Raw genomic sequence first — 27,035 nt, 5'->3', positions numbered from 1 at the left:
CACAAAAATGATCTGCTACCCCAGTCTTTCGGAATAAACCTGTATCCTAACCCATAAGCATCTGCTAGAAGAAGTTGATTCAGCTCACTGGACAGAGTCTGATTGGACTATATGATCAGATCTCCTTGGAATGCCTTCCCTGCTATAATTAGCCACCTTGTTTCCTTCTCTCCAGATATGTGAAATAGATACTATATTTGCGGCTTGAAACCATCTATTTATATCTTTTAACAAAGGATTATGAACTCACCTGCCATGTAGAGTATGATGCATTCTGGGATATTTATGGTGTAGAATCATTGGACTGTAATCTCGTAGTAGGGTTATTAATTTCTACAGATTACGCTGCGATATTTGAAAGATAACTGTCCATGACAATTATGATATGTCGAACTAATCGGCCAATTATGTGTCGAAGATTGACCGTCGGTTGAAAACTCTGAAATACCGATGGTCGAAGTAGTCCGCTGTCTGTAGTGTCCGAACATCGGTTGCTTGTCGATCTTGAGTCGGTGAGGTGTGTTCGGTTGGTCGGTTGAGAATAGTGTCGGTCTGTTTGGTCGATATTCGGTCGGTAGTCGTTTTCAAGATCATATCTGTTTGTGGGGCAGAATCAGATGTCGATCGATCTGCGCTGGAGATCAGTCGGTTTATGAGGATCGATCGGTTTATCTCAACAAAGATAATAAGCATGCATAATTGCAGCAAGACACAGCATCCCTAACGGCTGCATGAGCTATCAAAATACAATCGCTTGTATGCGATATTTCTAGGCCACCACAAGGTTCATAAGCTCTCTGATTTTGCGGTGCACAATGCAATAACTTAGAGAAAATCTCAGAGCATAAAATAAATAGGTACGGAGAGGCCAATTTGATTTTTGATATTGCCGACTTTATACTCCAATGAAAAATAAATATAATCTCATGCCCCCCTCTCTTGATCCTACCTTTTCTGAATTTTATCCACTAAAACTGTTCGAATAGATTAAAAAAATATTTATAATAATTCTTCCTCCCTGAACTTGTGCCTACACATGCCATAACACTAATTTCGTTTATAAGTTATTCCATCGGTCTGCCCAGACAAGTTTGAGTAGTTCAGCGAGCGAGGTGCCAAGGCCTATGACAATGGTAGTTCTCGTTGAGATGAGATGCAGCCAGCAAGCCAATCAGAGGTTCACAAACTGAAAGATTGGCCTGAAACATGGATCATGGATTCTTCTGGCTTTTTTATTTGCATATTTGATTTCTACAAGACGAACTATGCTCTTTCAGTATTAGCTTGTATACATGATTCAGTCTGCAAAATTATACTCAAACAACTACATGAGACAACCATTGCTGGAAAAAGAACTAACAAGAAATCCGGTTATCGAAACTGTTTTAATTATCAATAATTAAAGTAATGATCATTACATATCTAGGATAATGAAAATATATATTAGCATATTTTGAATACAAATAATCTATTAGTTACAAATAAATATTGAAACCTGTGAACAGTTTTGTCAAATAACACCATTCTTTTTCAATTTAGTGACTAGTAATGATCATTGTCTTAAATAGTATTTGCACAACAAACATTCGTTGAACATTATATGATTATAATGGCCGTTATAAAGTAGGAACAATCATGATTATCCGCATGATACTTTGTTAAATAATTCCTTTTTTTTTTTCAAAATTCAAATCTTTTACCAGTTTTTCTCTTAAAAATATGCTTTGTATTACTGAAAACTCGCAATTTCACACTGAGTGAACGGTGACATGGGTACCATTATTGTCTCTTTACTTTTCTTTATATGCCGTTCTGAAAATTTTATAATAATTATTTTAATTATTTTATTTGAGAGAACCGATAGACACAAAGTATCTGAAGGAATTTATTCAATTAATTAAAAAAATAATAATTAAATCTTGATGATGCCCTTTCATAATGGGGATTCGCAGGATGATCCATCTGCAATAAATTGAAATAGCAGCATTATTGGACCTTTAGTCAAGCAAAGCACGCTTTCCCTCGAAATAGGAGGGTTGGCCAACCCCTTCTTTTTTTATTTTTTATTTTTTTAACGGTAAGGACATGCACATGGGCGTCTAACTAAAATAATCAAATTAACTATGTTAAGAGGTAAGATGCTACGTCATGTGAACTAAAATGATCAAATTAACTATGTTAAGAGGTCAGATGCTACGTCATTCGATTCCGCCCCAGTTAAAGCCTGATGGCTCTTTGTAGGACCGCGTGACGACTGGGTGTTGGTGGTGATCAAAATAACTAAATTTTCCATTTCTTTTGCTATACGGCCCCATGTCGGGACTCTCCTTGGTTCCGTTCGCATATGAATAGTTTAAAGGAAAGGAGGGGGGGAATCAAAACAACACTCAAAAATTGACGGCATCTAACTATTTATAAGATTATTTTTTTATACAAAATAATTATATTTTCATGTGACACGAGTATTCGTGCTCTATAATCTCTTCTCGTTGTGCCGTCATGATATCCTTTAATCGAGATTAGTTCATTCTCGGTTCATTGAATGCTTCGGTCTTCTTGGCGGTCTGAGCTCCTCCCCAAATGAAGTGGAGCGGATACGGGATAAATAAGCAGGGAATCGTCCCCCGGTCTGAAAAAACCAAAAAAAAAAAAAAAAAAAAAGAAAGAGGAAAGAAAACAAAAGAAAGACAGTTGTCCACTCGCATCAATCCTTTTAAGCTACGTTGTTGGCTTTTAGCTGCAGAGAAAAAAATGTATTCAACGATGGGCACCAGATTACAGATAACAATTATGAGAAAGGCCAGGAGTTGGGAACGACGTCACTTTTGTCTTCAGCAACGGGCTTTGCCTCCAGCGAAAAAAAAAAACAGGATAAAAAGAAAAACAGCAGTCCCACCGCGTCAGCGGTGAGCTCACGGGAGTCTCAAGCCTCTTGCTCCTTCAAAGCTATAAATATTCTTTTCCTCGTCTCGGCTACCTCCATCTTTAATCTCTACCAACACATCCACAGCTCGCATGAAATGGAGGCCATCGAGGATGTCGTGATCATCGGCGCCGGAATAGCGGGGCTTGCAACGGCTTTGGGACTTCACAGGTATGAACTGAACTAATTAACTTCTATATATCGCTCTTCGGAGGAATTAAAGAGAAAATAAGAATATGGATTGAGAGATGGATCGATGCAGGAAGGGAGTGAGGAGCTTGGTGTTGGAGTCGTCGGAGTCGCTGCGGGCAGCGGGTTTCGGGCTCACTGTATGGACCAACGCTTGGAGAGTGCTGGATGCGCTTGGGGTGGGCGAGGCTCTCCGGCAGAGTCATGTCCGCCTTCAAGGGTAAGCGGCAACAATACTCTTTTCTCTTTTATTATTGATTTCGTATCTCAGCTATTTAGTGATGTTCTTCTGTTACGGCACTTTTTTTTTTGTGCGCGCGCGCGCGCGTGTTTGGTTGGGTTCGTGACTGAATCTTTTTAATCGAGAAGACATGCATCGATCACATGATTTACGATGCCTTTAGAAGAAGTTCCATACAATTTTAAGAGAGACAGAGAATTAATAAAATAAAATAATTATCAAAGTCCCGATACATCTCCGGTGATCTGGGACTACATCGGTGTATTTTCTTGCGTCTTTTCATGCATCGATCAAACCCAAATCATTGCATGAGTCCCCTTGACATTATCAATGGTACTAGCCGAATATGCACCCAATTTGAAAAAGCAAAGAACTCTGGATGGCTCACGTACATAGCCTCAAGGTTCTAACTAAAACCGGTACATGCCTCATCTACCCAACCTCCTACGCGTATGGATGCTTCTAGTTTATTATTGAAAAAAATTTATGCACGTGGCAGCGGGCGATACCCACCCTTGAGAGGGCGTTACTTCAGGCTACGAAGATCATGCGTTGTATATCTATCAGTCTGATCTTGGCCATTTGAGGCATCTGAGACTCCTCGGCTATTCCGACAGCATTTCGAATCGTGTTCATCATATGAGAGTTTTCGTTCTTAGATTATCTCAAGGTCAACTTCGATGGATGCATTAGAGACAGTAGAAGATGTAGGATTTATGATTCGTGGCTCAGATTTTAATTTTTTTAGCTATCGATGGATGTCACTTTGCTGACGGCATAGTTCTGATGGTAAAATTGCAGACGGCTTAGGCAAGCATTATTTTCATCAGATTTAGACCAGAAGCGGAGATACTAGTGATCGAGGGAAATTCCACTATAGTAGCCTATTTAGGTGGCAATCATCGTCAGCAGTAATGCACTCTCTTATTTATGATATTCAGTACATGGCTGAGAGATATTCTTTTATTGAGATTCATCATGTATATGAGACTAACAGTGCTGTTGACTGGATAGCCTCTTATGTGATATAGTATACCAAAGAGACCATGTAGACTGATGTTGAGGGCTTTCCTTTGGCTTTCAAGAACACTCTTCTTTCTGATTTTTTTAGATATATTCATTCTAGATTTGTATGAGTAAATCAGTTCATTAAAATATATATATATATATATATATATATATATATATATATATATATATATATATATATATATATATGAAACTTGATCAAATAATAAATGCACATCACTTTTCATGCCTAATATTTATATATATGAAAAGAAAAAAAAAAAAATATATATATATATATATATATATATATATATAAATTAATGAACGTTCTTATGCATGCAGAGTGACCAATACTTCTGCAACTTCTGGAGCTAGAACATCACAGTTGGCGTTTATGACACAAGCGAGAAGGTGAGCTTTCAGATTGTACGCATGAACCAAATTTTTTAAGCACATTGCATTGTTCTTTAGCCACAGAGGATTGAAGTTAATCTCTTCAATCGGCACACAAAACCTATATTCCTTATATTTTGAGTATACATACTTGTCCACCATCTGGTATAATTGTAATGGGATCATCTAATAATTATAATTTGCAGATCAAATACAAATACATTGATCTCTTGCAAGAACCCACCAGCAAGGTGTCCCTATTACTAATATTTTTTTTTTTGGTAAAGAATATTACTCATATTTTGAGAGTCCACTAGTTGATATCATTGTAATGGGATCATACAATAATTATTTACAGATCAAATACAATATATATTGATATCTTGCTAGAACCCACAGGTAGCAAGGTGTCTATATTCCTCATGTTTCGAGTATACATACTTGTCCGCTATCTGGTATAAATATTGTAATGTGATTATACAATAACTATTTGTAGATCAAATACAAATATATCGGTCTCTTTCTTCCCCCACTAGTGAGGTGTCCCGTTAATATCTTCTCGTGAGAAAGTGATGTGTTCCATTAATTTAATATTATCTTTTCGGTCGAATCTTTTGGTTGCCTATATAATTTATGTTTTTTAATCTAAAAATTTGAAACTGGTGCAGTGGAGAGCATGATGTTCGTTGCGTAAGGAGGAGTATATTGTTGGAAAACTTAGAAAATGAGCTACCACTTGGCACAATTAGATACTCTTCCAAAGTTGTTGCAATAGAGGAGGATGGCTACTTTAAGCTCCTACATTTGGCTGATGGTTCCACACTCAAAACTAAGGTATGCATATATCTAAAAGGGAATGGACATGGATGAAATGGTTTTGTAATGCCAAATACAGATTAACGTGGTACATAAACTTTTCAAAGTTGTTAATAGAATTATTTTAAAACTATTTCTGTTATTTTTTTTCCATAATATAGGTCTTGATAGGTTGTGATGGAGTGAACTCGGTGGTAGCAAAATGGTTGGGCCTACAGAAACCAAGATTCACAGGGCGTTCAGCTTCGAGAGGTTTCGCTGAATTTCCAAATGGCCATGGTTTCAAACCAGAGTTCGTGCAATACTTTGGAAATGGCTTTCGTACGGGTTTATTACCTTGCAACGAGAAAACGGTTTATTGGTTTTTTACTTGGACTCCTTCGGAGCAAGGTAGGCTCTACAATTAAGTTTTGTTGTGTAATTGCATGCATTCTATTATATATATTTGTAGTCAAAGTAGATAATGCTAAACAAGCAAAATGCTCCGCCTCCATCCAAACATGTTGACTAAGCTAATTGAAAAATAGTTGAGCATCTTCCTTAATTGTAAAGCCACAGAATTTGGACCATCAGTGTGGTAGTTAATTGCTTGAAACATGTGTTACGTTCTATCCCAAAAAAATATAGTTTGGAGGTATTTATTTTTCTTTTTCTTCACACAAAATATGAATTGAAAGGCTAGAAAAATATACATAAAATCAATGCTCATTTTTGCTTATTAAAGTTTTGCTTCCATATATTTTTTAAAATAGTAAATGTTCTTTATATTAAATCTAAGCTCTTAAATTATTAAGGGTAAAACAGGTATTTCAAATATATATAGTTCAGCTAATTACAAAGTACAAAGAAAAAAGAGTTTTTTTGTAAGTTAGTCCCTCATATCTTTTGTATTTATATATTCATTCCTGCCTATTCTGTATTTATGTTTAATTAGCAAAATCTTGTAATTTATTGCTTATATGCATCTCAGGTTAACAAGATGATAACAAAATATTCTACTTATATACTTCCAACAATGCTACTTACATAATTTTTGGATATTTTTATTCTCAGCCCTCATATATATATATATATACCTCTTAACCCATGTCTCTCCACTTTGGGTACTCCAGCAGCCAATGCTCAAGCAAGAAAAAGGGGAAGTAAGTTAGAAGAGACAAAGCCCTAACCCTCATTTTTCCTTAAAATAATGATATATTTGTCATTATATAACTCTGGTCTATTAACCATGGTCCAGTCAACAAAAGCAGAGGAAGGATTGTCTTGTACAAATGTAAAACTTTGCAAGAATTTATATACAATTATGGAAAGATAGATATTAATATGTAAATATAAAAAAATAGAAGAACAATTTACAAGATATATAAAAGCATTCATTCACTTTCCGTTAACTGCATGGTGGGCTCAGCACAAAAAAAAGAGCATGCATGGGTTTTGAGATGGAGAAGGGGGAGGGATCAAATGAAAAAGAGAATAAGAGAGAGAGAGAGAGAAAGAGAGAAGGGTGTATGTGATAAAGAACATGCATGAGAGTCCTGAAGAGAGGGATTTCTCAGAGAGATAGAGCATGAGAGAATGTGAGAAGAGAGACCAAGCGATAAATTTTACTCATCATACATCTACATGCCCTTTTTATATCAATATGAAAATATTAACCCTTTTGTTTGTTTTTATTTAGCAGAAAAGGAAGTGGAAGAAAGTCCAATAAAAATGAAACAATATATCTTGAGTAAGTTGAAGCATTCCAAGGTGTCTGAAGAATACATACATGTCATAGAAATGAGCGAACTCTCCAATCCAGTCTCTGCTCCATTGAGATACAGGTGGCCATTTTCTTTGTTGTGGGGGGATATAAGCAAGGAAAATGTTTGTGTGGCTGGAGACGCATTCCATCCCATGACCCCTGATTTAGGTCAAGGAGGCTGCTCCGCACTTGAAGATAGCATTGTTTTGGCCAGATGTTTAAGTGAAGCCCTTTTAGGAAACCACAATGGAGGAGCTACAGAGTATGACAAAATTAAGAAGGGTTTGGAGAAGTATTCCAAGGAGAGGAGATGGAGGAGCTTTCAATTGATTGCCACAGCTTATATCTCGGGTCGCATACAACAAAGCGATGGTGCAATCATGGGTTTCTTGAGGGACAAATTTTTGTCTAGTATGATGGCTAGGCTGCTCTTAGAAAGAGCTGATTTTGATTTTGGGGTACTGTAAAGCTATTAATATCGAGTTCTTTATGAGTAATGGAATTGAAAGTGTGACAAAACTACTAATTAGTATTTAATTTATCCAGCAGAATTCGTATAAAAAGCTCTATTATAAGGGTTAGCAGCCCAATCCACGAGCCTGAATTTATATTGTTTCATATTTGATCACATAGGCATACTTAATCTACATTAATTAGTTGATATCTTGAATTTATTATAAAGGCAATCTATGCAGGCTGTCTCATATTTGCTTGTGCATTAATTAGCATTAGTATTCGACATACGCCGCCATAAGAAAGTTAGGATGACCTTTTTTTTTTTTCTCTTTGATTAAAAACAATTTCAAACTTGACAAAAAATCGCACCTTTGACTCATACTGTTCTTTTGCATGTCCTTTATTTGATAAATATGGAAATGTCTTTAAAAGTTTAAAGCTACTTGTGCTAGGCAAAGGAATTTATTCAATTGCATGCATAATGACAATTTTGATCCAACAAGAAAGAGCATTTGGTGAATATTTATGTTCTGATCGATGAATCAAAATAAACTAAAGTTATTTGATATGTGATCTAATAAACGGGCAACATGCATACCACGTGTCATGATTTATTCAAGAAGAATAAGAATTTGATGGATGGTTGTGATCTCGTTATTTTATGAAATTTATCGTTATCATGCATCCGATTGTTTCAATGGATAACTAATTTGATTGATGGTTGTGATTCAAGATCAAGAAATTTTGATGGCAGATGGTGACCCGTTATTTGCTAAAACATCAATACCAAAATTTTTCTATTTATGTGCGTTCTTTTTGTTACTGTTTGGATTAACGAAGACGCTCTTCCCATACCTTTAAAGCAAGGGGCTCGTTAACTATCTAGCACAGGGTTTTACTATATGTGCTTGTTTATTCTATTAGTCCTACTCAACAAGCCAAGGTGATAGACAAATTTATACATCAAATTGATAATACTTGGTATGATAAATTATTGCAATTTCAGGGTAAATGCTCTGTATTTTAAAAAGGGAGACCTTAAAAAAACTTCCACAATCCTTAATTTTTGAATATTTTTTTTTTCTAATTTCCACATATGTATTTATGCTCGAATGATACTGTTGGTGCAGAAATCTGCTCGCGTCGGGAAGGCTGGAGTCGGAGAAGCCGCGGTCGCCACCGCCGGGACCTGCAAGGGAAGTCTAAACCGGAGGTGGGGTTGCTCCGGCAAGACCCTCCGACGCTCAAGTCAGTACTCTGCCTCAACAAGAATGGAGTGCTCGAACGGAGAATTTAGCAGAGTTTTGAGATAGAAAAGAGGGCTTAGAGAATAACGTATCTGGGTCCCCTTTTATAGGCGGAGGAGGCAACGGGCCGATGGCGACGTTTGTAACCGTCTGGTAGTGGGCCGCCCGCAGTCAGGGGAATTGATTGCAAAGGATAGTGGGGTAGACGCGTGGGCATCATCGTGGCTTGCCACGTGGAATCTGTTACGCCGGGTGGAGCAGCATCCGTTGTCGTGACTTGCCAGCAGCTGGGAGAATCGCATGGAATCCGTCGCAGGGGGCGGAGCAGATTCGTGGCCGTTACTGCGGCCTGCCAGGGGGTAGTGGAGTTGTGCAGAATCTGCTACGAGAGGTGGAGCAGGGCGGCGATGGCTGCTGTGGCCTGTCAAGGAATGATGAAACTGTGCGGAGTCCGCCATAAAAAGTGGAGCAGGATCGCGGGTGGAGCCCGGCTCCCGTAGGAGTCCGGGCGGAACCATTCTGATGTCGGTGGTGGGGCCCGGCTCCCGTAGGAGTCCGGGCGGAGCCATTCTGATGTCGGTGGTGGAGCCCGGCTCCCGTAGGAGTCCGGGCGGAGCCATTCTGATGTCGGTGGTGGAGCCCGGCTCCCGTAGGAGTCCGGGCGGAACCATTCTGATGTCGGTGGTGGAGCCCGGCTCCCGTAGGAGTCCGGGCGGAACCATTCCTATGTCGGTGGTGGAGCCCGGCTCCCGTAGGAGTCCGGGCGGAACCATTCTGATGTCGGTTGTGGAGCCCGGCTCCCGTAGGAGTCCGGGCGGAACCATTCTGATGTCGGTGGTGGAGCCCGGCTCCCGTAGGAGTCCGGGCGGAACCATTCTGATGTCGGTGGTGGAGCCCGGCTCCCGTAGGAGTCCGGGCGGAACCATTCTGATGTCGGTGGTGGAGCCCGGCTCCCGTAGGAGTCCGGGCGGAACCATTCTGATGTCGGTTCTGCTGAGGGTTTCAGCCGTGGGTATTTTATACCCAACAGATACAATTTATCCAATTTATCAAAAATAATATTACAAATCTTAGAAATGATGAGCCTATCTTGACCGATCTTCGAAGGCGGTTGACTTGATTCCACCTATCTTTCTAGCTTTTGAGGTTGTAACCAGCCCAGATGGTTAGGCCTAAGTCGCATTGTGCAATTTCTGAGTTTGTTGCCGGGCAAAGTCACATCCAAGTTCATCTGGATGGTCCATGTAGGTAAAAGACGTCAAAAATGTAAACTTAGCAGTTGCCTAATAGGGATACTTTTTGGAGCGGATATAAGATGCGATCACAAAAAGGGTCGCTTGGCTCCGTATAAGTTGCACGCCCATTTTTTGTTGACGGCGACACCATAGATTTGCTTAGGATATTAAGAGGTGATTTGATTCACGATCTAAATAAAAAATAAAATAAATTAAAATTAAAATTAGAATTAGAATGGCTTCGTTCCCAAAATATTTGATTCATATTTGAAATTGAAATCAGAATGGATGATTTCTATCATTGTTGCTTGGTTCATACAAAGGTAGAAATCAGAGTTAACTCAAATTTTTATTTTTATTCTCAACTAAAAATTAAAAAAAAAAATCTAGTCTCTCTTTATTAATAAAATAAGTGTAGCCCACAACCTCCCTCTTTCAGTTAAAAAAAAAAAAAAATTTCAATTCTATATTTTTTTGAAATATAAATCAAAATAAATTTTTATATAAAATTAAAAATAAAAATAGAATTGAGAAAGATGCTGAGAGAACCTCCGGGCTCCGGCCACCGGATCTTCCTCCGAGCTAGAGAAACACCCTTTCTCTCTCTCCCCCTCCTACTACTGTATACCATCGGCTGCCTCCGGCCAAACTTTCGCCGCTGACTCAATCCCAACTCCACTTTACTGGCCACCTATCAGGCGACCAACCTCCTCCCCTGCGTGTGCACATCTCCCATGGCTCCTTCTGCCACCCGCGCCCCCGCCCTCGTCCTCCTCCTTGATGCCTCCTCTTCCACCGCAATCGCCCACTCTCCTCTCCTTCGCACTTGATCTCGTGGCGTTGAGAGGACCTGTCTCTCATGCTTTTTTTTAGGGGCCGTGATCCATGATCTCTGTGGGCGTCGCTGCAGCAGCGGTGGCATCTTCATAGTCCTCGTGGTCTCCGCCAATGGCGTCGTCGAGATTCTCACCCTCGCCCCCGACTTCATCAAAGGCGGCCGTGCCATGCGCTCCGTCTTCGAGGTGCCCGACCGTAAGACCGAGGTCGAGCTCGACGATCCCGACACCACCCCCGCCACCCATCGCCTCCGTGGCGACGTCGAGCTAAAGTATGTCAACTTCGATATTTTTTTTTAAAATTATCGTTCCGGTGGAATGAGATCTCCATCCAATGGAAAGAGTTCGAATTGGATTGAGGGATTGGGCCATTCCCATTCTTCTTTGGAATGGGAATCAGAATGGAATTCCTCATCTAGGCAAGCTGGTTGTGGAGCACTTGAAGATGGCGTTGTTTTGGCTACCAAAGCACCTCTTCTAGGTAAAACCAATGAAAGTAAAAAGGTAGAAAATAATACAAGCAAGGAGGCTTTATGGAAGAATGCCAAGGAGAAAAGATGAACTTTGAACCTGTTGCCTATAGTCACAGCTTATATCTTGGGCTTCATACAACAAAGTAATATAATGTTGTTATAAGCTTCATATGACAAGTTTTAGATATAATTTGATGTCAAAATGTAGGTTGCGGTTACTAATCCATGACTGAATTTTGTTCTATCATAATCTTTACTCATGATTGGAAGGGCCAGTTTGATTTTTTTTTTCTTGGGTACTGTTGAGGGTTCAAATGAACCATACATAGAGGAATAACATATGAAAATTAGTCTTTTATTACCCAAAACCCACAAAAATGATCTGCTACCCCAGTCTTTCGGAATAAACCTGTATCCTAACCCATAAGCATCTGCTAGAAGAAGTTGATTCAGCTCACTGGACAGAGTCTGATTGGACTATATGATCAGATCTCCTTGGAATGCCTTCCCTGCTATAATTAGCCACCTTGTTTCCTTCTCTCCAGATATGTGAAATAGATACTATATTTGCGGCTTGAAACCATCTATTTATATCTTTTAACAAAGGATTATGAACTCACCTGCCATGTAGAGTATGATGCATTCTGGGATATTTATGGTATAGAATTATTGGACTGTAATCTCGTAGTAGGGTTATTAATTTCTACAAATTACGCTGCGATATTTGAAGGATAACTGTCCATAACAATTATGATATGTCGAACTAGTCGGCCAATTATGTGTCGAAGATTGACCGTCGGTTGAAAACTCTGAAATACCGACGGTCGAAGTAGTCCGCTGTCTGTAATGTCCGAACATCGGTTGCTTGTCGATTTTGAGTCGGTGAGGTGTGTTCGGTTGGTCGGTTGAGAGTAGTGTCGGTCTGTTTGGTCGATATTCGGTCGGTAGTTATTTTCAAGATCATATCTATTTGTGGGGCAGAATCAGATGTCGATCGGTCTGCGCTGGAGATCAGTCAGTTTATGAGGATCGGTCGGTTTATCTCAACAAAGATAATAAGCATGCATAATTGCAGCAAGACACAGCATCCCTAACGGCTGCATGAGCTATCAAAATACAATCGCTTGTATGCGATATTTCTAGGCCACCACAAGGTTCATAAGCTCTCTGATTTTGCGGTGCACAATGCAATAACTAAGAGAAAATCTCAGAGCATAAAATAAATAGGTACGGAGAGGCCAATTTGATTTTTGATATTGCCGACTTTATACTCCAATGAAAAATAAATATAATCTCATGCCCCCCTCTCTTGATCCTACATTTTCTGAATTTTATCCACTAAAACTGTCCGAATAGATTAAAAAAATATTTATAATAATTCTTCCTCCCTGAACTTGTGCCTACACATGCCATAACACTAATTTCGTTTATAAGTTATTCCATCGGTCTGCCCAGACAAGTTTGAGTGGTTCAGCGAGCGAGGTGCCAAGGCCTATGACAATGGTAGTTCTCGTTGAGATGAGATGCTGCCAGAAAGCCAATCAGAGGTTCACAAACTGAAAGATTGGCCTGAAACATGGATCATGGATTCTTCTGGCTTTTTTATTTGCATATTTGATTTCTACAAGACGAACTATGCTCTTTCAGTATTAGCTTGTATACATGATTCAGTCTGCAAAATTATACTCAAACAACTCCATGAGACAACCATTGCTGGAAAAAGAACTAACAAGAAATCCGGTTATCGAAACTGTTTTAATTATCAATAATTAAAGTAATGATCATTACATATCTAAGATAATGAAAATATTAGCATATTTTGAATACAAATAATCTATTAGTTACAAATAAATATTGAAACCTGTGAACAGTTTTGTCAAATAACACCATTCTTTTTCAATTTAGTGACTAGTAATGATCATTGTCTTAAATAGTATTTGCACAACAAACATTCGTTGAACATTATATGATTATAATGGCCGTTATAAAGTAGGAACAATCATGATTATCCGCATGATACTTTGTTAAATAATTCTTTTTTTTTTTTTCAAAATTCAAATCTTTTACCAGTTTTTCTCTTAAAAATATGCTTTGTATTACTGAAAACTCGCAATTTCACACTGAGTGAACGGTGACATGGGTACCATTATTGTCTCTTTACTTTTCTTTATATGCCGTTCTGAAAATTTTATAATAATTATTTTAATTACTTTATTTGAGAGAACCGATAGACACAAAGTATCTGAAGGAATTTATTCAATTAATTAAAAAATAATAATTAAATCTTGATGATGCCCTTTCATAATGGGGATTCGCAGGATGATCCATCTGCAATAAATTGAAATAGCAGCATTATTGGACCTTTAGTCAAGCAAAACACGCTTTCCCTCGAAATAGGGATGGCCGGCCCCTTTTTTTTTAAATATATATATATATATATATATATATATATATATATTAACGGTAAGTACATGCACATGGGCGTCTAACTAAAATAATCAAATTAACTATGTTAAGAGGTAAGATGCTACGTCATGCGATTCCGCCCCAGTTAAAGCCTGATGGCTCTTTTAGGACCGCATGACGACGGGGTGTTGGTGGTGATCAAAAAACTAAATTTTCCATTTCTTTTGCTATACGGCCCCATGTCGGGACTCTCCTTGGTTCCGTTCGCCTATGAATAGTTTAAAGGAAAGGAGGGGGGAATCAAAACAACACTCAAAAATTATAACTTGTAAAAATTGACGGCATCTAACTATTTATAAGATTATTTTTTTATACAAAATAATTATCTTTTCATGTGACACGAGTATTCGTGCTCTATAATCTCTTCTCGTTATGCCGTTATGATATCTTTTAATCGAGATTAGTTCATTCTCGGTTCATTGAATGCTTCGGTCTTCTTGGCGGTCTGAGCTCCTCCCCAAATGAAGTGGAGCGGATACGGGAATCGTCCCCCGGTCTGAAAAAATCAAAAAAAAAAAAAATAAAGAATGTAAAAAAAAAACCTGAGAGATTCAGAAAAAAAAAGAGAAATATAAAAAAAAAAATGAAGAAAATATTTTTTTCTTGTATTTCACTATGATATGTACATCCATATATAGAGATGAAGAAAAGAGAAACATGCAGGAAATTGGAGAGATCACGGTATCAATCACGTGATCTTCCTAATTCAAAAACATGCTATAGTAATTATAAAATATTCTAGACAATATTCTAGACAATGTACATTCCTAATATTCTGTAACATGTCATTGTAAAAAGATATTCTAGACAATGTACATTCCTAATATTCTGTATATTCCTGATATATAGGCAATATACATTCCTAATAGTCCCCCTCAAGTTGGCGCATAGAGATTTCGAATGTCCAACTTGCATAGAATCTCTTGAAAATGATCACAGCCGAGAGCTTTGGTAAAGATATCTGCAAGCTGACAATGTGTAGGAACATATCGTGTAGCAATGTCTTGAGATTGTAGTCGCTCTCTGACAAAATGACAATCAATTTCTATGTGTTTGGTCCGCTCATAGAACACAGGATTTGCAGCAATGTGTAAAGCTGCTTGATTATCGCAATAAAGGAACATGGGACCATGATGTGAAACACTGAGGTCGGATAAGAGGGCTCGAAGCCATAGTAATTCACTGATAGTGTGTGCCATAGCCCGGTATTCGGCCTCTGCAGAGGAACGAGACACTGTTGTCTGCTTCTTAGCACGCCAAGAAATCGGAGCATCTCCTAAGGAAACATAGAAATCTGTAGTAGAGCGCCTTGTCATAGGACATCCTGCCCAGTCTGCATCACAATAGGCATATAACTGAAAGGTGTTGACACTTGAAAAAAATATGCCTTGACCTGGAGACCCTTTCAAATATCGTAAAATAAGGAAGGCTGCGTCTAAGTGTGGTTGCCGAGGAGATTGCATAAACTGTGTCAGAATATGAACCGAGTATGCAATATCAGGCCTAGTGATAGTCAAATAAATGAGTCGTCCCAGCAATCGACGATATGGATCTGGATCATCAAGTAGTTTTCCATCATCCGCCGTGAGCTTGAGATGTTGCTGCATAGGAAATTTTGTGGGCTTGGTCCTAATCATTCCGGTCTCATGGAGAATGTCAAGAGTATATTTTCGTTGTGATACAAATATGCCCGAAGGTGATCGTGCCACTTCTAATCCAAGAAAATATTTTAAGTTGCCCAGGTCTTTAATGTGAAACTTGTCTTGCAAATATTGTTTCAGTGCCTGACATTTCGAAGGGTTATTTCCTGTAATAATCATATCATCCACATAAATAAGAATGGCAATGAAAGAGTCCTCATCCTGTTTGGTGAACAGAGAGTGATCGGCTTTAGATTGAGTACAACCATATTGGAGCAAGGAGTGGAAGAACTTTTCAAACCACTGTCTTGATGTTTGCTTGAGTCCATAAAGAGACTTACGCAACCGACAAACACGTGTGTCACTTGGTTTTAGAAATCCAGGCGGAGGTGTCATGTATACTTCTTCATGAAGATCGTCATGAAGGAAAGCATTGTTGACGTCCAACTGATGTAACTGCCAATGTTTAGCGGAAGCAACAGCTAAGAGACACCGTACTGTAGTCAATTTAGCCACCGGAGCAAAAGTCTCAGTATAGTCAAGGCCTTCTATTTGTGTGTATCCCTTTGCCACTAACCGAGCCTTGTATCGCTCAATAGAACCATCGGCCTTGTATTTAATTTTGTATACCCATCTCGATCCAATGGGTTTCTTCCCGAGTGGTAGATGCTCCAAAGTCCAAGTGCCATTTTGCTGGAGAGCAGTGGGCTCAGCCCCCATTGCTTCTCGCCACTTAGGATCCTTAATGGCTTGAGAAAAGGTTTTAGGTTCTTTATGAGAGGTAATAGCTGAAATAAAAGCTCGATGGGAAGCATTAAGCTTAGAATAAGTAAGGTAGCAAGAAATAGGATAAGGCTTACCTGAGGGCACTGAATTGGCGGATGTGTCCGGGGGTCTCCCCACTCCTGGGGCATCGACAATGTAGTCCTGTAATCGAACGGGTTGCTTCCTATCTCTGACGGGCCGTGAATTAGGTCCAATGGTCTTAGAAGGTGAAGCCTGCTCAGGAGAGATAGTGTCGATTGCATCAAGAGTCTTGTTCAAACTTGACATTTGGTTCGAATCAATGGAATTGGTTTGTGTTTGATCTGACTCATGAGAAAGAATAGGGTTTGAAATCTGTCCTTGGGTCTGACCCAAATTAGGTACATGAGGTAAATTATTGGTTGCCAGAGAAAATCCTACATCATAATCAGTCTGATTTGGTTGTGAAAAAGAAGGTATAATAGAAAAAGAAGGTAATGTTTGAGAATAAGAAAACGTCTTCTCATGAAAGATAACATCACGTGAAGTAAATATTTCATGAGTTTCAAGGTTATATACACGATAGCCCTTTTGACCAAGAGGGTATCTAACGAACACACAAGCACGAGAACGAGGTTGAAATTTATCACTGGACATCTCATGCACATAACAAAGGCTACCAAAAACTCTCAGATGATCATAGGTGGGTGGTTTATGAAATAAGAGTTCGTAGGGACTCTTGCCATTCAATTTTGGTGTAGGTGTCAAGTTAATTAAATAGGCGGCAGTCAAAACACATTCTCCCCAAAATGACATAGGCAAGTTGGCTTGAAATCTTAGAGCACGGGCAACATTTAATAGATGTCGATGTTTACGCTCAACCACCCCATTTTGTTCTGGTGTCCCAACACAAGAAGTTTGTGATATAATCCCATGTTCTAGAAGATGTGATTTCAATGGTCCGGCTACAAACTCTTGAGCGTTATCACTACGTATGTGTTTAATGTTGGCATCAAAATGATTTTTGACCATAGCATGAAAATTAACAAAGCATTGGTATGCCTCGGATTTTCTTTGTAATAGATAAACCCAAGTAGCCCTTGTGCAATCATCAACAATAGTGAGAAAGAAATGAGCTCCTGTGTGTGATGGGGTGCGATATGGTCCCCATATATCAATATGAACTAAATTAAATGGTGAAGCAGATTTATTAATGCTCAAGGAAAAAGGCTTTCTTGTCTGTTTTGCACGATAGCAAATGTCACAATAATTATTTATGGAATCAAAAGAAGTATTTGAAAGAAAAGGAACAAGTTTCAAACGCTTGTAAGAGCAATGTCCTAACCGAGCATGCCAGAGATTAATCGAAACATTGACTTTATTTGTCCGTGCAGGACGTATTGCCAAGCCTTTGAAGTAGTAAAGACCATCCCGAAGTTCACCCAATCCAATCAGCTTCCTCGTGGCAAGGTCCTGTGGAGCACAAAATGTGGGAAAGAAGAGAACAGCACAATTAAGTTCTCGAGCAAGTTTGCTTACTGAAACAAGATTGCAAGTAAAATTAGGAGCATATAAAGTACGATGCAAGGTAATATCATTGGTCAAAGTAACATCACCATATGAATGTACAGGCATATTGACTCCATTAGGTAAAGTAACTGGGAGTGCATTGTCAAGAGGTTCAATATCATGAAGAAAGGACTTACAAAAGGTTAAGTGTTCGGAAGCACCACTATCAAGGATCCAAGAATGATGAAAAGAATCAAGAGAGGCCTTACCAACAAAATTTACGGTACTTTGAGTCTTATCTTGTCCAAGAAAGGAAATAAGTTGCTGATATTGTGTAGGAGAAAGACTCAGTATTGGAGAGATTCTGTCTGTATTCAATGGTGTAGTAGCATTCACGGCAACCCCTCCTTGGTGCTGACTACCGATCTCGGCTCCATTGCCTCTACCCTTAACTCGATCTTTGGATTGCCATCCAGGTGGGTACCCGATTAGCTCGAAGCATCTATCACGGGTATGTCCTATCTTCTTGCAGTAGTCGCATCGAAAATATTTTTTATTCCTTTCCTTCGAGCCGATCTCTTTATTCGCCCTTTCTGTCATGGGCTTAACAGCGAGAGCTGCGGCTTCGGGTTGAGAAGTTCGAACAGCGGCGACTTCCTTCTGCTTTTCACCTCGAATCAATAAGGCATATGCCTTATTAACTGTTGGTAATGGCTCCATGGACAGCAACTGATCTCGCAACGTGTCGTAGGAGTCCTTGAGACCAAAAAGAAACTGATGTAGTCTCTCTTCTTCTTTCTCAACTTGGATCTCTCTAGTGGCTCCACATGAACAAGTCGGCACCTTGGAATAAGCCGTAAGTTCCTCCCACAAGCCACGAAGATGGGCATAATAAGTGGCAATAGTCATATCATTGCCTTGTCTGAAACTCCAGATTTGAGTCTTTAACTCATGAATGCAAGGAGCATTACCTTGAGAGTATCTTTCCTCAAGATCGACCCAAATATCTCGAGCACTTTCAAAAAAAGAGATGCTATCATAGATTTCTGGTACAACAGAGTTGTAGATCCATGACATCACCATTGAATTGCACCTATCCCAGAGAAAATGATCCCGCAATCCATCTATAGGTCGTGCAAGTGTTCCATCAACGAACCGAATTTTTCGTTTGGCTCGAAGAGCAGTGATAATGGCCCTTCGCCATGCAGGATAGTTCGGTCCTTTGAGTAGAGATGTCACAAGGATATTCCCAGGATTCTCTGAAGGTGAGATGAAATAGGGAGATGCCGGATCATGCGCAGCATTTAAGGTCGATGACGAACCATCCACCATAGATTCGATTGTGGTGCTCTGATCGATTTGATCGGACATGTTGATGAGGACAAGGATGTAGCAACTATTTGCCTCCAGCTACGTGCAAGAGGACGCTTCAGCAACAACCTGCTGTAAGCGCTTAATCGAGGAAAAGATTTGGATCAATGGCGACCCTGCTCTGATACCATGTAAAAGAAAAGCCTGAGAGATTCAGAAAAAGGAGGAGAAACATAAAAAAAAAAAATGGAGAAGATATCTTTTTCTTGTATTTCACTATGATATGTACATCCATATATAGAGATGAAGAAAAGAGAAACAGGCAGAAAATTGGAGAGATCACGGTATCAATCACGTGATCTTCCTAATTCAAAAACATGCTATAGTAATTATAAAATATTCTAGACAACGTACATTCCTAATATTCTGTAACATGTCATTGTAAAAAGATATTCTAGGCAATGTATATTTCTAATATTCTATATATTTTTGATATATATAGATAATATATATTTTTAATAAAAAATAAAAAAAAAAATTATCCAATCGCATCAATCTTTTCAAGCTACGTTGTTGGCTTAGCTGCAGAGAAAAAAAAATGTATTCAACGTTGGGCTCCAGATTACAGATAACAATTATGAGAAAAGCCAGGAGTTGGGAACGACGTCACTTTTGTCTTCAGCAACGGGCTTTGCCTCCAGCGAAAATAAAAACAGGATAAAAAGAAAAACAGCAGTCCCACCGCGTCAGCGGTGAGCTCACGGGAGTCTCAAGCCTCTTGCTCCTTCAAAGCTATAAATATTCTTTTCCTGGTCTCGGCTACCTCCATCTTTAATCTCTACCAACACATCCACAGCTCGCATGAAATGGAGGCCATCGAGGATGTCGTGATCATCGGCGCCGGAATAGCGGGGCTTGCAACGGCTTTGGGACTTCACAGGTATGAACTGAACTAATTAACTTCTATATATCGCTCTTCGGAGGAATTAAAGAGAAAATAAGAATATGGATTGAGAGATGGATCGATGCAGGAAGGGAGTGAGGAGCTTGGTGTTGGAGTCGTCGGAGTCGCTGCGGGCAGCGGGTTTCGGGCTCACTGTATGGACCAATGCTTGGAGAGCGCTGGATGCGCTTGGGGTGGGCGAGGCTCTCCGGCAGAGTCATGTCCGCCTGCAAGGGTAAGCGGCAACAATACTCTTTTTCTCTTATCATTGATTTCGTATCTCAGCTATTTAGTGGTGTTTCTTCTGTTACAGGACATTTTTGTGGGTGTGTGTGTGTGTTTTTTATTGGGTTCGTGACTGAATCTTTTTAATCGAGAAGACATGCATCGATCACATGATTTATGATGCCTTTAGAAGAAGTTCCATACAATTTTAAGAGAGACAGAGAATTAATAAAATAAAATAATTATCAAAGTCCCGATACATCTCCGGTTATCTGGGACTACGTCGGTGTATTTTCTTGCGTCTTTTCATGCATCGATCAAACCCAAATCATTGCATGAGTCCCCTTGACATTATCAATGGTACTAGCTGAATATGCACCCAATTTGAAAAAGCAAAGAACTCTGGATGGCTCACGTACATAGCCTCAAGGTTCTAACTAAAACCGGCACATGCCTCATCTACCTAACCTCCTACGTGTATGGATGCTGCTAGTTTATTATTGAAAAAAAATTATGCACATGGCAGCCGGCGATACCCACCCTTGAGAGGGCGTTACTTCAGGAGATCATGCGTTGTATATCCATCAGTTTGATCTCGGCCACTTGGGGCATCTGAGACTCCTCGGCTATTCCAACAGTATCCCCATTGATGTTTATCATACGAGAGCTCTCATCCTCAGATTATCTCAAGATCAACTTTAATGGCACTATAAAAAGTAGTAAAAAATATAGAATTTATGATTCGTGGCTTAGATTCTAATTTTTTTTAGTTGTCGATGGATGTCGCTTTACCGATGGCATAGTTCCGATGGTAGAGCTGCAGACGGTTTTGGCAGGCATTATTTTCACCAAATTGAGACTAGAGATGGAGAGACCAGTGATTGAGGAAAATTTGAGGAAAATTTCACCACGGTGGTAGCCTATTTAGGTGGCAACCATCGTCAGTAGTGATGCATTCTCTTGTTCATGATATTCAGTAGGGAGATGTTCTTTTATTGAGATTCATCATATATATGAGACCAACAGTGCTGCTGACCGGATGATCTCTTATATTGCATAATATACCGAAGAGACCATGTAGACTGATGCTAGGGACCGACCTTTGGCTTTCAAGAACACTCTTTAGGCATGTTTGGTTGGGGAGAGTGGGGGTCTGAAATCGGAATTGAAATGGATGACTCCCATTCTAACTGTTTGGTTGGAAGGAGTCCCATTCCGATTCGGATTTCTAAGTAGAATGAGAATGACTCAATCTATATAAAACTCAATCCTTACTTTCCTCTATGAATTCAAATTTTCATTCCAATTCCGATTCTAATTCCGGTCATAAACCAAACACTTCGAGAAATTTGACCATTTTAATTTCGATTCCAAACCATTCCAATTCTCATTTTTATTTTGATTTCGGTTGTGAACCAAACACTCTTTTTTTTTTCTTATTTTTTTAAGATGTATTCATTCTAGGCTTGCATGGATAATCCGGTTCATTGAAAAAAAAAAAAACATGAAACTTGATCAAATAATAAATGCATATCACTTTTCATGCCTAATATTTATATATATATAAAGCAATATATATATATATATATATATATATATATATATATATATATATATATATATATATATATATATGTATATAAGTTAATGAACGTTCTTTTGCATGCAGAGTGACCAATACTTCTGCAACTTCTGGAGCTAGAACATCACAGTTGACGTTTATGACACAAGCGAAAAGGTGAGCTTTCAGATTGCACGCATGAACCAAATTTTTGAAGCACATTGCATTGTTCTTTAGCCACAGAGGATTGAAGTTAATCTCTTCAATCGGCACACAAAACCTACATTCCTTATATTTTGAGTATACATACTTGTCCACCATCTGGTATAATTGTAATGGGATCATACAATAATTATTTGTAGATCAAATACAAATACATTGAACTCTTGCAAGAACCCACTAGCAAGGTGCCCATATTACTAATATTTTTTTTTTGGTAAAGAATATTACTCATATTTTGAGAACACATACTTGTCCGCTAGTTGATATCATTGTAATGGGATCATACAATAATTATTTACAGATCAAATACAATATATATTGATATCTTGCTAGAACCCACAAGTAGCAAGGTGTCCATATTCCTCATGTTTTGAGTATACATACTTGTCCGCTATCTGGTATAAATATTGTAATGTGATTATACAATAACTATTTGTAGATCAAATACAAATATATCGGTCTCTTTCTTCCCCCACTAGTGAGGTGTCCCGTTAATATCTTCTCGTGAGAAAGTGATGTGTTCCATTAATTTAATATTATCTTTTCGGTCGAATCTTTTGGTTGCCTATATAATTTATGTTTTTTAATCTAAAAATTTGAAACTGGTGCAGTGGAGAGCATGATGTTCGTTGCGTAATGAGGAGTATATTGTTGGAAAACTTAGAAAATGAGCTACCACTTGGCACAATTAGATACTCTTCCAAAGTTGTTGCAATAGAGGAGGATGGCTACTTTAAGCTCCTACATTTGGCTGATGGCTCCACACTCAAAACTAAGGTATGCATATATCTAAAAGGGAATGGACATGGATGAAATGGTTTTGTAATGCCAAACACAGATTAATGTGGTACATAAACTTTTCAAAGTTGTTAATAGAATTATTTTAAAACTATTTCTGTTATTTTTTTTCCATAATATAGGTCTTGATAGGTTGTGATGGAGTGAACTCAGTGGTAGCAAAATGGTTGGGCCTACAGAAACCAAGAATCGCAGGGCGTTCAGCTTCGAGGGGTTTCGTTGAATTTCCAAATGGCCATGGTTTCAAACCAGAGTTCGTGCAATACTTTGGAAATGGCTTTCGTACGGGTTTATTACCTTGCAACGAGAAAACGGTTGATTGGTTTTTTACTTGGACTCCCTCGGAGCAAGGTAGGCTCTACAAGTTTTGCTGCGTTTGCATGCATTCTATTATATATATTTGTAGTCAAAGTAGATAATGCTAAACAAGCAAAATGCTTCACCTCCATCCAAACATATTAGCTAAGCTAATTAAAAAATATTTCAGCATCTTCCTTAACTGTAAAGCCATAGGATTTGGGCCGTCAGTGTGGTATTTAATTGCTTGAAACATGCGTTACATTCTATCCCAAAAAAAAATATAGTTTGGAGGCTATTTATTTTTCTTTTTCTTCACACAAAATATGAATTGAAAGGCTAGAAAAATATGCATAAAATCAATGCTCATTTTTGCTTATTAAATTTTTGCTTCCATATATTTTTTAAAATAGTAAATGTTCTTTATGTTAAATCTAGGCTCTTAAATTATTAAGGGTAAAACAGGTCTTTCAAATATACATAGTTCAGCTAATTACAAAGTACAAAGAAAAAAGAGTGTTTTTTTTTTTTTTGCAAGTTAGCCCCTCATATCTTGTGTATTTATGTATTCATTCCCGTCCTTGCTGTATTTATGTTTAATTAGTGAAATCTAGTAATTTATTGCTTATATGCATCTTAGGTTAACTAGATGATAACAAAATATTCTACTTATATTGTTCCAACGATGCTTCTTACATAACTTTTGGATATTTTTATTCTTAGCCCTCATAGATACACCTCTTAATCCATGCCTCTCCACTTTCGGTACTCCAGCAGCCAATGCTCAAGCAAGAAAAGGGGGAAGTAAGTTAGAAGAGACAAAGTCCTAACCCTCATTTTTCCTTAAAATAATGATATATTTGTCATTCTATAACCCTGGTCTATTAACCATGGTCCACTCAACGAAAACAGAGGAAGGATTGTCTTGTGCAAATGTAAAACTTTGCAAGAATTTTTATACAAATATGGAAAGATAGATATTAATATGTAAATATAAGAAAATAGAAGAACAATTTACAAGAAATCTAAAAGCATTCATTCACTTTCCGTTAACTGCATGGTGGGCTCAGCACAAAAAAAAGAGGATGTATGGGTTTTGAGATGGAGAAGGGGGAGGGATCCAATGAAAAAGAGAATGAGAGAGAGAGAGAGAGATAAGGGTGTATGTGATAAAGAATATGCATGAGAGTCCTGAAGAGAGAGATTTCTTGGAGAGATAGAGCATGAGAGAATGTGAGAAGAGAGACCAAGCGATAAATTTTACTCATCATACATCTACATGCCCTTTTTATATCAATATGAAAATATTAACCCTTTTGTTTGTTTTTATTTAACAGAAAAGGAAGTGGAAGAAAGTCCAATAAAAATGAAACAATATATCTTGAGTAAGTTGAAGCATTCCAAGGTGTCTGAAGAATACATACATGTCATAGAAATGAGCGAACTCACCAATCCGGTCTCAACTCCATTGAGATACAGGTGGCCATTTTCTTTGTTGTGGGGGGATATAAGCAAGGGAAATGTTTGTGTGGCTGGAGATGCATTCCATCCCATGACCCCTGATTTAGGTCAAGGAGGCTGCTCCGCACTTGAAGATAGCATTGTTTTGGCCAGATGTTTAAGTGAAGCCCTTTTAGGAAACCGCAATGGAGGAGCTACAGAGTATGACAAAATTAAGAAGGGTTTAGAGAAGTATTCCAAGGAGAGGAGATGGAGGAGCTTTCAATTGATTGCCACAGCTTATATCTTGGGTCGCATACAACAAAGCGATGGTGCAATCATGGGTTTCTTGAGGGACAAATTTTTGTCTAGTATGATGGCTAGGCTGCTCTTAGAAAGAGCTGATTTTGATTTTGGGATACTGTAAAGCTATTAATATCGAGTTCTTTATGAGTAATGGAATTGGAAGTGTGAGAAAACTACTAATTAGTATTTAATTTATCCAGCAGAATTCGTATAAAAAGCTCTATTTTAAGGGTTAGCAGCCCAATCCACGAGCCTGAATTTATATTGTTTCATATTTGATCACATAGGCATACTTAATCCACATTAATTAGTTGATATCTTGAGTTTATTATAAAGGCAATCTATGCAGGTTGTCTCATATTTGCTTGTACATTAATTAGCATTAGTATTCGACATACGCCGCCATAAGAAAGTTAGGATGACCTTTTTTTTTTTTCTCTTTGATTAAAAACAATTTCAAACTTGACAAAAAATCGCACCTTTGATTCATACTGTTCTTTTGCATGTCCTTTAAATAATCAAAAACTACAATGAGAATAGCGTATTTGATAAATATGGAAATGTCTTTAAAAGTTTAAAGCTACTTGTGCTAGGCAAAGGAATTTATTCAATTGCATGCATAATGACAATTTTGATCCAACAAGAAAGAGCATTTGGTGAATATTTATGTTCTGATCGATGAATCAAAATAAACTAAAGTTATTTGATATGCGATCTAATAAACGGGCAACATGCATACCACGTGTCATGATTTATTCAAGAAGAATAAGAATTTGATGGATGGTTGTGATCTCATTATTTTATGAAATTTATCGTTATCATGCATCCGATTGTTTCAATGGATAACTAATTTGATTGATGGTTGTGATTCAAGATCAAGAAATTTTGATGGCAGATGGTGACCCGTTATTTGCTAAAACATCAATACCAAAATTTTTCTATTTATGTGAGTTCTTTTTGTTACTGTTTGGATTAACGAAGACGCTCTTCCCATACATTTAAAGCAAGGGGCTCGTTAACTATCTAGCACAGGGTTTTACTATATGTGCTTGTTTATTCTATTAGTCCTACTCAACAAGCCAAGGTGATAGACAATTTTATACATCAAATTGATAATACTTGGTATGATAAATTATTACAATTTCAGGGTAAATGCTCTGTATTTTAAAAAGGGAGACCTTAAAAAAACTTCCACAATCCTTAATTTTTGAATATTTTTTTTCTAATTTCCACACATGTATTTATGCTCGAATGATACAATTTATCCAATTTATCAAAAACAATATTACAAATCTTAGAAATGATGAGCCTATCTTGATCGGTCTTCGAAGACGGTTGACTTGATTCCACCTATCTTTCTAGCTTTTGAGGTTGTAACCAGCCCAGATGGTTAGGCCTAAGTCGCATTGTGCAATTTCTGAGTTTGTTGCCGGGCAGAGTCACATCCAAGTTTATCTGGATGGTCCATATAGGTAAAAGACGTCAAAAATGTAAACTTAGCAGCTGCCTAACAGGGATACTTTTGGAGCGGATATAAGATGGGATCACAAGGAAGGTCGCTTGGCTACGTATAACTTACACGCCCATTTTTTTTGTTGGTGGGAAGGCCACAGATTTGGTTAGGATATTAAGAGGATATTTGATTCGGAATGGGAAACGGAATAGATTGGAATCGAAATCAGAATGATCTCATCCTCTGAAGTATTTGATTCGTGTCTGGAATCAGAATCGGAATAGATGATTTTTATTATTACTGCTTGATTCATACAAACATAAAAATCAGAGTAAACTCAATTTTTTATTTTTATTCTTAACTAAAAATTTAAAAAAAAATCTAATCCCTCCTTACTAATAAAATAAGTATGTCCCACAACCTCCCTCTTTCAGTCAAAAAAATAATAATAAATCCAATCCCATATTTTTATAAAAATATAAATCAAAATAAATTTTTATATAAAATTAGAAATTTAAAGTAGAATTGAGAAAGGGGCTGAGAGAACCTCCGAGCT

General features: G+C 38.1%; 2 protein-coding genes across 2 annotated transcripts; both read left to right on the top strand.

The window, feature by feature from the left end:
- The first annotated feature begins 2,968 nt into the window (after positions 1-2,968).
- On the top strand, positions 2,969-7,905 carry LOC105044016 (monooxygenase 2). The gene is made up of 6 exons (XM_073255469.1): positions 2,969-3,094; positions 3,186-3,332; positions 4,707-4,775; positions 5,426-5,591; positions 5,735-5,963; positions 7,255-7,905. Exons 1-6 carry the CDS (start codon positions 3,021-3,023, stop codon positions 7,782-7,784), a joined length of 1,215 nt encoding a protein of 404 aa, XP_073111570.1. The 5' UTR covers positions 2,969-3,020; the 3' UTR covers positions 7,785-7,905.
- A 12,170-nt stretch (positions 7,906-20,075) lies between these two features.
- On the top strand, positions 20,076-25,306 carry LOC140857108 (monooxygenase 2-like). The gene is made up of 6 exons (XM_073255468.1): positions 20,076-20,174; positions 20,266-20,412; positions 22,072-22,140; positions 22,797-22,962; positions 23,106-23,334; positions 24,618-25,306. The coding sequence occupies exons 1-6, from the start codon at positions 20,101-20,103 to the stop codon at positions 25,145-25,147; spliced, it is 1,215 nt and encodes a 404-aa protein (XP_073111569.1). The 5' UTR covers positions 20,076-20,100; the 3' UTR covers positions 25,148-25,306.
- The last annotated feature ends 1,729 nt before the right edge of the window (positions 25,307-27,035 follow it).

This window comes from Elaeis guineensis, chromosome 4, assembly GCF_000442705.2.
Source record: "Elaeis guineensis isolate ETL-2024a chromosome 4, EG11, whole genome shotgun sequence".
Taxonomy (NCBI): Eukaryota; Viridiplantae; Streptophyta; class Magnoliopsida; order Arecales; family Arecaceae; genus Elaeis; species Elaeis guineensis.
This window is presented reverse-complemented; position numbering and strand designations above follow the sequence as displayed.